Source organism: Aotus nancymaae, unplaced genomic scaffold (assembly GCF_030222135.1).
Source record: "Aotus nancymaae isolate 86718 unplaced genomic scaffold, 86718_ANA_hifiasm-v0.15.2.pri h1tg000004l, whole genome shotgun sequence".
Taxonomy (NCBI): domain Eukaryota; kingdom Metazoa; phylum Chordata; class Mammalia; order Primates; family Aotidae; genus Aotus; species Aotus nancymaae.
The window spans coordinates 69,667,344-69,678,924 of NW_026988415.1; the positions used below are offsets into that span (position 1 = coordinate 69,667,344).

Genomic DNA, 11,581 nt, shown 5'->3' on the forward strand with positions numbered 1-11,581 from the left:
CTGCGCTGGCTGAAACCACGGCTCTGTGATTTGTGGCACTTTTTTGCCCAGGAATCTCCTGGCCTGGCTCCCCGTTTCAGCTCCCCTTGCTGGCTAAGAGGGGACACAGTCTCACTTACTGTGCACTGGGAACCGCTGCACCAGGGTGCAGACCAAACAGCTGCGCCAGGCAAAACAGCTGTGCTGGCGACCTGTGGGGCTCCTCCGCCTGTGAATCTCCTGGTCTGTGGGCAGTAAAAATCCGTCTGGAAATGCGGCGTCCACTCACCCTCTGTGCTTTCACTCTGACCTGCAATCCTGAGCTCCTCCTAACCGGCCATCTTGGATCACCTTGCCTCTTTTTTTTTTTTGTTTAAGAATGTTGAATATTGCCCCCTACTCTCTTCTGGCTTGTAGGGTTTCTGCAGAGCAATCCACTGTGAGTCAGATGGGCTTCCCTTTGTGAGTAACCCAACCTTTTTCTTTGGCCGCCCTTAACATTTTTTCCTTCATTTCAACCATGGTTAATCTGACAATTGTGTGTCTTCCAGTTGTTCTTCTCAAGGAACATCTTTGTGGTGTTCTCTGTATTTCCTGAATTTGAATGTTGGCCTGTCTTGCTAGGTTGAGGAAGTTCTCCTGGATAATATCTTAAAGTGTATTTTCCAACTTGGTTCCATTCTCCCCATCAGTTTTGGGTATACCAATCAAATGGAGGTTGGGTCTTTACACATAGTCTCATATTTCTTGGAGGCTTTGTTAGTTTAAAAATTTTTTTTTTCTCTAATCTTTTCTCCATGCTTGATTTCATTAAGTTGATTGTCAGTCTCTGATATCCTTTCTTCTGCATGATGGATTCAGCTATTGATACTTGTGTATACTTGATGAAGTTGTCGTGCTGTGTTTTCCAGCTCCATCAGGTCGTTTATGTTCTTCTCTAAACTGGCTATCCTAGTTAGTAATTCCGCTAACCTTTTTTCAAGGTTCTTAGCTTTCTTGCATTGGTTAGAACACGCTCCTTTAGCTCAGAGGAGTTTGTTATTATCCACCTTCTGGAGTCTATTTCTGTCAATTCTTCAGACTCATTCCCCATCCAGTTTTGTTTCCTTGCTGGTGAGGAGTTTTCTTCCTTTGGAGGAGAAGAATAATTCTGGTTTTTGGAATTTTCAGTCTTTTTTGTGCTCGTTTTTCCCCATCTTTATGGATTTATCTACCTTTGGCCTTTGATGTTGGTGAGCTTCAGATGGAGTTTATGTGTGAACGTCCTTTTGGTTGATGTTGATGCTATTCCTTTCTGTTTGTTAGTTTTCCTTCTAACAGTCAGGCCCCTCTGCTGCAGGTCTGCTGGAGTTTGCTGGAGGTCCACTCCAAACTCTGTTTTCCTGGGTATCACCAGCAGAGGCTGAAAAACAGCAAAGACTGCTGCCTGTTCCTTCCTCTGGAAAGTTCATCCCAGAGGGGCACTTGCCAGATGCCAGCCAGAGCTCTCCCATATGAGGTGTCTGTCTACCCCTGCTGGGAGATGTCTACTGGTCAGGGACCCACTTCAGGAGGCAGTCTGTCCCTTAGCAGAGCTTGAGTGCTGTGCTGGGAGATCTGCTGCTCTCTTCAGAGCTAGTAGAAAGGAACGTGTAAGTCTGCTGAAGCTATGCCCCGAGCTACCCCTTCCCCCGGGTGCTCTGTCCCAGGGAAATGGGAATTTTATCGATAAGCCCCTGAATAGGGCTGCTGCCTTTCTTTTAGAGATTCCCTGCTCAGAGAGGAGAAATCTAGAGAGCTGAATCCTGTTTTTTACTGTGGCTGTCCTAAGACGTTTTGCCATTCACCAACAATTGTCTTGTTTTAATTCTCTTCAAAAGGTGGTTTATAATTAACTATAGAACTCTAACAAGTGTTTTAAAATACAGGTTACTGATATCATTGGAAATTGTGAAAGCAGAATAGAGAAAACAACTTTTGGAACTCTCATGGAGAGCTGAGATGTTCAAAAATATCAAACACAACAGGAGTTAATTGCATAAACTAAAGAAGTCTAAAGCAATCATTTTAATTTTGCATAAAACAGTGCTAATCTTTTGTTTCTTCAGTGAAGAAAACTTTTAAGCTATTTACAGCTTTTAACAAGTAAGTATACTTCTGTAAACAAAATTTGGAGCATACCTTTTTCTCTCTACCTGATTTCTCCAATATTTGGAAACTATTTGTGAGTATTCTTAATTTATGGCAATATAGTTATTTGCATAAGTATAATAAGAATCTGCTTTCTTTTGCAGCAGGACACGATTGGAGAAACTGTTTATATTACCAAGGCTTTGACTGGAATGGCATGCTTTCCTTTATGGAATCAAATTTAACTTGCAGATCCAATACAGGCCACCTGTGGAAATGCCTTATACCTTTGTCTCCACAGCCCCTGTACAGGGTTTCTAACCTGTGGTAAGTAAAGAATCTCTCTCTCTTTCTTTTGATGGAGTCTCTCTTTGTCACGCAGACTGGAGTGCAATGGCGCAATCTCAGCTCACTACAACCTCTGCCTCCTGTGTTCAAGTGATTCTCTTGCCTCAGCCTCCTGAGTAGCTGGGATTAGAGCTGCCTACCACCACATCCAGCGTTTTTATATTTTTAGTAGAGATGAGGTTTCACCATGTTGGCCAGGTTGGTCTCAAACTCCTGACCTCAGGTGATCCACCTGCCTTGGTCTTCCAAAGTGCTGGGATTACAGGTAGGAGCCACTGTGCCTGGCCTAATAATGTCACTTTCTAACAGGTCCAGGAGCCCCAAGCTATCTTGGAACCTCAAAAGGAGAGAAAATTACCCAACTTGTAGGTATTTGAGGGTACAAATGTGTGGCTAGGCTTGCTTCAAAAATACTTATCTGAGATTTATTCTATGGAAAGAGTTCCATTAAGGCCTATTTAAAAAGAGCTTGTAAGAAAAAATAATTATTCTTCCTGCACTTTATAAAAATAACCCAGCCAAGTTTAATAAAGCAAATTAGTCCTACCATGATTTGTCTTTAGAAAAATTAGAAACTAGAGAGAAATATTATGTTTCAAGAACTGCAGTACACTTGATATAAATTCTAGTCTCATCAGTTGTTTTTAAGTTTGTTTCTGTAATTTAGGCTAACCCTGTTTATTCCTGTGAACCAACCCAGTGATCTCTGGCTGCTGCTCAGAAGAAATGAGAGGGTTGGGTAATGTAATAACCTAGATCAGTACCCTAATTCTGGGCATGTAGTGGAATTGGCTAAAAACCCCATATCAGCTTGGTTCCAATAGTTTCCCAGTTTATGGAAAGCCTTATTTAGTTTACTTGGATAATTTTACTTATTTTGTTTTACTGCTGTGGAATATATTGCTGTTGTACTCTTTGTGTAGGAATGCAGAGCAAGCTTACCGAATGTTTTCTCTTTTTAAAAAAATTTTACTTTTTATTGTACTTTGGGCTCTGGGGTACATGTGCCTATCCTGCATCCTGCAGGATTGTTGCATAGGTACATACACGCCATGCTGGTTTGCTGTCTCCATTACCCCCACCCCCTGTCACCTACATCAGGCATTTCTCCCAGTGTTATCCCTCCCCATCCTCCCCACTCCCTGCTACCTTCCCCTCCACTCCCCTCCATCCCCCCAAATGTTTTCTTAAACACCTATAACTCTTTCAGATATCACCTTTTGTCAGAACTCAAGAGTCATAAATGGCCCTTGCCATACTGTTTTCTGACTGAACTCTTCTCTATCCTGAATACAAGAGACCCTAATTGGCAGGAGTATCATTGACCCTATTCAGCCTAAAGAAGGTACAGAAGATGGATCTTCATCCCTCTGCAACCATTAGGATTAAGGGTTGTCTTATAAATAGGAGGAGGGAAATGTCAGAGGCATTTGAAACAGAGCAACTTCATCTTGAATAAGAGCTGAATAAAATGAGGCTGAAATCTACTGGGCTGCATTCCCAGATAGTTATGGCCTTCTAAGTCACAGGATAAGATAGGAGTCACCTGTTCTATCAGTAAGGTCTTTGTGATTTGTATCTTGTGCCAACCTCTTATCTGATCCTGTGACAGATCATAAAGACCTTGCTGATAAAACAGATAGCAGTAAAGAAGCTGGCTAAAATCCACCAAAACCAAAATGGTGACCAGAGTGACCTTTGGTTGTCCTCACTACTACGCTCCCACCAGCACTATGATAGTTTACAAATGCCACAGCAAAATCAGGAAGTTACCGTATATTGTCTTAGAAGAGGAGGTATGAATAATCCACCCCTTGTTTAGTATACCATCAAGAAATAACCATAAAAATGGGCAACCAGCAGCTCTTGGGTCTGCTGTCTATGGAGTAGCCATTCTTTTATTCCTTTACTTTATGAATAAATTTACTTTCACTTTACGGGCTCATTCTGAATTCTTTCTTGCATGAGATCCAAAACCCTCTCTTGGGGTCTGGATCGAATCCCTTTCCTGTAACATGATGAGAGCCTAGTATATAGTATATATAATAAACTCTTAGAACTCAAAAATGAAAATGCAATTAATTTTAAAAAATGAAGAAAGTACTAGAATAGATATTTCTCTAAAAATGATACACAAATGTTCAATAAGCACATTAAAACATACTTAACATTATTAGTCATTAGAAATATGCAAATCAAGTTTATCAAGAGATGGCATTTCACACACAGTTGAATGGCTAAAATAAAAAGGAAAATAACAAGTTTGGTCAAGGATGGGGAAGAAACTATACTTTTATACATTACTGGTAAGTATAAAAAATTGAGCTGCTATGTAAAACCTTTTAGCTGTTTCTCCAAACATTAAACATAGCATTATCATAAGACCACATAATACCACTCCTAGGTTTATACACAGTAGTAAACACTGGTGTTCTAAAAAATAGCTGTACATGAATTTTCATAGTGGCACTATTCATATTAGCAAAAGATACCAACATCCCATATGTCCAGCAACTAATGAATTAATAAAAAAGTATGTTCATACAATTACACATTATTTGATCATAAAAAGGAAGTAGTGATACATTTTAGAAGAATTAGCCTCAAACATATTATGCTAAGCCAGACATAAGAGGTCACATATTATATGATTCCTTTTATATAAAATGTTTAGAATGTGTCACATTCATAGAAATAGAAAGCAGATTAGTGGTTGCCTGTGACTAGAGGCAGGGAAAAATGGAAAGTGACTGCTTAACAGGTACAAAGTTTGTTGGGTGGTGGTGATGAAAATATTCTAAAATTAGACTGCAGCAATACCTCTACAACAATGTGAATGTTTTAAAAACTACTGGTTTGTAGGCTTTAAAATGGTGTATTTTATGTCATGTGAATTTTACCTCAGTAAACAAATGCACTGAACAATCCTGCAATTAAAAGAAAGCTAGTTTTGGGGGAGTGATGTCACCAAAATGGTGGAGTAGGAGCAATCTGGCATCACTCTTCCTCACAGAGAACAAAAAACAACTATTCAGTATCACAGTTATCATCAGCAATTTTCCAGAACTGAAAACAGGCTGTAATGATCCCTGTGGTCATAGAGAAGTGAAAAACTACATGATAACAATAAGAGAATTAGATTTCTTTCTGATGTTACTCTCCCAAGCTGCCAGGAACCACCTGAAAAAGTTGTTCCAGACTCATGGTTTCCAATGGAAAAAAATGAGAAAATGTGATCAAAATGGACAATCAACTTCCCTATCACCTTAAGAAAATCAGGGAATCTGTTTTTGTGAAGGATTGTGCAGCAAGCACAATGGAGAACCATTGGGAGGGACTCCACCAATGGGAAGCATTGTTAGACTCTAGGGAGAAAAACCCCTGAAGGTGGCTAGAGAAAAATAGTAATTGTGGAGCTAGCAACTCTAGAACATAAAACTCAAGGGTTGTTCTTTCTCTCAGCCAAAGGAGATACCAAATCAGAGAGGAATTTCAGCAGCATCATGCTGTAGGAAGTGTCATAAACCACAGCTGAGGTACTCCCTCTGGGAACCAACCCCTATATCAGAAAAAGGCAGTCCTCTGAACTTCTCTGAGAGCTACAGCAAACCTAAGCTTAGAGTGCCATCTAGTACCAAAAAGGAGGCAGCAGTTTAGGGTTAAGAGAAATCAAGAGGCAAACCACATAGGACCTCTTAGAATATATCAGAAAGACTTTTTTTTTTTTTTTTTTAATGGAAATGAGGATGGATACTGCAGCAGTACAGAGATGGAATGAATCAAGACATGCTCCATTTGCACCCCCTCAGGCACAGAATGCCAGTAAAAGCTGTTCTACTTGTCAGCAAGAGAGATAGAAACTGCCAATGGCTATGAGACAGATTCCTTGGTGGGAAGGTCCTGAACATAGGTGGCAAGTAAGACTAATGCTGGTAGCCCTGAGGGACTACGAGTGGGTCTTGACAGGAATAGATGCTGACTCTAAAGTGGGTTTTGCCTATCTAATGGAAGATGCAAATGTTCAGAGTACCATTAATCAGAACAGAAGATTTGCATGGATTTAAATGGCCAATAGTCATTTCTTCAGACCAAGGAACCCACTGTACAGCCAGTAATATCCAGCAATGGACAAAGAGCTATTCTCCTCAGATAAATAGCATAAAGAAGAAGGAACAATGGAAATATTGGTTGTCTAAAATGGGGGAGAAATAAAGGTATGAAGGACTGGCTTACATACCTTCACAAGTGTGTGCTCACAGTATATGAGTAGGACTAGATTGTCCCCACTAGATTTTTTTAAATCTGTTTTTTTGGTTGATCTGAGGAGGATGCTGGTCAAACTGTAGTTTTTCTTAACAAAGGAGGAGTATACTGATATAACTACATTTTTTTGTTCTTCTCCAAATTGCCTCAATTTTTTTTCTCTCCTCTACCTGAGGTGGTGGTCCTAGGACCAGGGCTCCAATTATAAGTGCTAAAAGCAGGAATGATTTTTAAGCAGGAAACTACCTTTAAACCTTTATGTTAGAATTTCTAAGGGCCTTATGGGGTGGATTGTGCTTTCACCCCATTTGGCACAGTTGAGGCTAATAGTGAATATAGATAGCTATATTCCCTGGTGGTAAAAATAGCCCACTAGTTCTGTACCTATGTAACCTTACCTTATTTGAATGGGAGTAGACTGAGGAGGAGGCACTTGCTAGACTAGTACTTCTGCCTACAATCCAGCACAGTGGTGTTGGATTAGAAGGGTGTTAGAAGCACTGGTGTTTCTTTTTTTTCCTTTTTTTTTTTTTGCTATCAAAAATGTTTTATTATGTTGAATTATCAATGACAATAAATTACAAAAAACAATGTTTAGACATTGCTGAGTCTAACAAAATAGGCAGAAGTTTGATCTTTGTGAAAGAACTAGAAACCATTGTATTTTTTCCCACAAAAATCCCCATCACCAGCACTGCATTCTGATTTTCTTGAAAACTGTTTCCTGAGTTTATTCATGGTAATATGTGCTTAAGGACAACAGATTGTTAGTCTATTTGAGCAAACCTGATGTTTTCTCTAAGAAAAATTCAGTATCTTCTCCCTTCAAGAACAACAATAAAACCCCCAAACGGAGAAGCACTGGTGTTTCTAATATTCCTTCCAAAAGTGAAAGAGTTTGAGTAAATAAATGGGTTAAAAATTGAGAGAAATTAAACATTACATTAATACTTCAAAAGACACTCAGCAAGAGATAACACTGTCTTTTAGCCCAATTATTCCAGATGCCGGAATTCGTGAAGCTATATGTTTGCTGAGACAACAACTGCTTTCGGAAACTGACAAGATTAAAAGGAAGCCTGTAAACCTGAGTGACCTGGACCAATTAATGACTGAATGGGATTCAATATCTTTTGCTTTGCGTGCCCTTTTGAGGTAAGGGATCCAGGTTCAAAGACCAGGGGTAGACTGTGATATTGTAAAATTTATATTTGGTCTTCATCCCAGTTTCCTGGCATATAACTCCTAAAACCTTTGAAATTGCCAAAGTGCTGTCTTTTTATATGTTAATGTTGACTGATAGCTTCAGGGTGGGGCTGGTCACCAGAAAGACAAAGGCATGATTAGAGGCTTGGGTTTTCAACCCCATCCCCCAAACTCTGGAAAGGGAAGAGAGGCAGAAGGTCAAGTTGATCACCAATGACCAATGGTTTAATCAACCATGCCTATGTAATGAAACCTCCATAACAACCCAGGAGGACATGGTTCAGAGAGCTTCTAGATAGCTGAACATATGGAGGTTCCTGGAGAGTGGCACACCCAGGGAAGGCATAGAAGCTCTGCACCTCTTTACCTATACCTTATCCTACCCTTCTCTTCATCTATATCTTTTGTACTCTCTTTTGTAATAAACCAGCAAATATAAAAATAAAATTTAAATGAAAAAAGTCAATGTGCCTAAAACCATCTAGAGAATAAGTGACAAAATATAGTTTCAAATCCAAGTCTGATACCTAACCCCATGCTGTGCTAAACTTACATAAGCTCTTACAACCACCAGTCTCCAGGATCCTTTGCTGTTCATATCAAAAGCAGAAGCTTTCGGTTATTTCAAAAAGATTGTGCTTGTGAAGTCCTGAAGGGAGGAGCCTTCAGGTTTAGCAATACCCAGGGGGATGGTCAGGCTATAAGGTTGCAACATATGACTTTAGTAACAAGGTTGAATAACCTTTTATTCAATATCTTTTGTTGTTTTTTTTTAAATTGAGACAGAATCTCACTGTGTCACCCAGGCTGCAGTGTAGTGGTGCGATCTCGACTCACTGCAACCTCTGCCTCCCAGGTTCATGCAATTCTCATGCCTCAGCCTCCTGAGCAGTTGGGATTACAGGCACTCGCCACCATGCCTAGCTAATTTTTACATTTTTAGTAGAAACAGGGATTCACCATGTTGGCTAGACTGATCTTAAACTCCTGACCTCAAGTGATCCACCTGCCTTGGCCTCCCAAAGTGCTGGGATTACAGGTGTGAGCCAACATACCTGACATTTATTTAATATCTTAAAATATATTTAGAAAATTATATTGTACTTGTGCACTCTGCTAAAGTTTTGAGCAAAGCCAGAGAAATATGATACTAGAAATCACCAATGAGTTAATTGAAGAATCATAAAGTTAGAATTTTACAAATGTCATATTGTGGACTCAGACTGAGCCTATGTTTGCCATGAATTTCATATTTATAAACTTCTCAAGGGCAAGAGTAAGGAGTGTTTAGTTTCTCAAACTCCACTCTACTTAGTACATTTTAGTGGGGGAATACATATGAAAGAGGAAGGAGAGACTGAAACCAAATTCTTTTTCTGACAGAAAAAACTTCTAACCTGCAATGACTAGTCAACTGTTCTCTGGCTAACATTCAAGAGTATAGAGCTTCATGGAGACTGACAGAGCTTGACCCTTCATGACTTCGATGTGCCCTCTGATAAATATCTGGAGTTAAAGGCCTTATAAAGAAATTGTGTTTATATATAGTACTGGACATTGACAGATGAGAGTGAGTTTGCTCCTGTGAGTCTAATTTGCGGATGGGATAAAGGATACTTGTGGAAATGAGATAAAGCATGTATAGTTATAGGTGCTACTTTGTAAATGAGAGTCAGGCTGCAGAAATATCTTTTTCATAAAATGCAGAGCGGAAGTGACTTTCTTTCTTTCTTTTTTTTTTTTTTTTTTAAAAAAAAGACATTTATTCAGCGTCATGATCAGACTATTACATTTAGCAATCAACAGCATGGGTGCAAAAGAGAAAAAGAAAAAGAAAAAATCTACATTAAAACCCTTTGTTGAAATGCTTTACACTTTCCACAGAACAGAAACTAAAATAACCTGTTATACAATTAGTCACAAATACAGTCCTCGAGTTTTTTTGCCCATACACATGAGTATTTGTCTAAATCATGTCTTCTTTGTAGCAGCTAGGCCCTGCCACCACTGTGCTTGGCTGAGTTCACAAATCTGTTGTAACCTGTAGCTTCCCTGTCACTTCTCTGGCTGTCCTCTCCTGCTAAGCTTTGTTTCCTAATTAAAATCTTCTGCCACTGCCATAGCTACTACTGCTACTGGAACCGCCATAGCCACCTTGGTTTTGTGTATTGGCTGCCACCACCATAGGGGCCAGAGTTTCTGCCTCCAAAGTTTCCTCCCTTCATGGGTCCAAAATTTGAAGACTGAGTGTTGTAACTGCCAAAATCACTGTAGCTTCCACCACCTCCAAAATTGCCTCTATCATTACCAAATCCATTATAGCCATCCCCACTGCCACCATATCCACCACCACCATGGCTGCCACCAAAGCCACCATGACCACTGAAGTTTCCTCCACGGCCAAAGTTGTGATTCCCACCGAAACCACCTCCATAACCACCACCAAAGTTTCCAGAACCACTTCGACCTCTTTGGCTGGATGAAGCACTAGCTATCTCTTGCTTTGACAGGGCTTTCCTAACTTCACAGTTGTGGTCATTCACAGTATGGTATTTATGAATGACAATCTTATCCACGGAGTCATGGTCGTCAAAGGTTACAAAGGCAAAGCCTCTTTTCTTGCCACTGCCTCGGTCAGTCATGATTTCAATCACTTCAATTTTTCCATACTGTTCAAAATAATCTCTTAGGTGATGTTCTTCAGTGTCTTCTTTAATGCCATCAACGAATATTTTTTTCACAGTTAGGTGGGCACCTGGTCTTTGAATATCTTCTCTTGAGACCGCTCTCTTTGGTTCCACAACTCTTCCATCCACTTTGTGTGGCCTTGCATTCATGGCTGCATCCACCTCCTCCACAGTTGCATACGTGATGAACCCAAAGCCCCTGGATCGCTTGGTGTTTGGATCTCTCATTACCACACAGTCTGTGAGCATTCTCTATTGCTCAAAATGGCTCCTGAGGCTCTCATCGGTTGTTTCAAAGCTCAACCCTCCAATGAAGAGCTTCCTCAGTTGTTCCGGCTCTTTAGGAGACTCAGACTTAGACATGATCGCAGGGAGAAGAGAGACTTTAACGATGCTTCTTCGGTGGCATCCACGGGCAGAAAGCGGCTTTCTTGTTATATTCTCCCTAATCAACTAAGAAGTCTAGGAGGGGCTAAACAAAATGGTGGAAACTGGAAAGTAAGACTTGGTGGGGGGGTCAGAGGAAGAGTGAGAGCAATGTTCTTTTCCCTAATATTTTAAAGCTATTTACAACAGGGATGTCCTATAAAAGGTACTCAACTATTATTTGTTCCCTCTTGCCCTTACTTCTTTATGACCTAGAACATGAAGGCTTGCCACATCACAGAGGTTAAGTTAGAGAGAGAAAGGAATGGGAACCACTTTGGCTTCTTTGGTCCCTAAATCTCTGTTCCCATTAATGTATAATTTTTGAGAAAAATACATGGTGAGGGCTAAACTCTTATTTTTTCATGTTGCCCAAATTCCTATCTAAAAGGTCTGGGGAGTCATGCCCTACAAATCATAAATTCTAATTGAATTCGTTTTATTTAACCCTATATATATCGTGACTTACTTTCTAATCTAACTCTGCCATAACATTACAAGACAAGGAAGAAAATCAAACTAATTTACCTCTAAATGCATTTCTTTGCCATATCTTGAAATGG

General features: G+C 40.0%; 1 protein-coding gene across 1 annotated transcript; it reads right to left on the minus strand.

Annotated features, from left to right (window-relative positions):
* Positions 1-10,037: 10,037 nt before the first annotated feature.
* Positions 10,038-11,284, minus strand: LOC105732939 (heterogeneous nuclear ribonucleoprotein A1-like). Its single transcript, XM_021668641.2, has one exon. It carries the CDS (start codon positions 10,839-10,841, stop codon positions 10,038-10,040), a length of 804 nt encoding a protein of 267 aa, XP_021524316.2. The 5' UTR covers positions 10,842-11,284.
* Between the last annotated feature and the right edge of the window lie 297 nt (positions 11,285-11,581).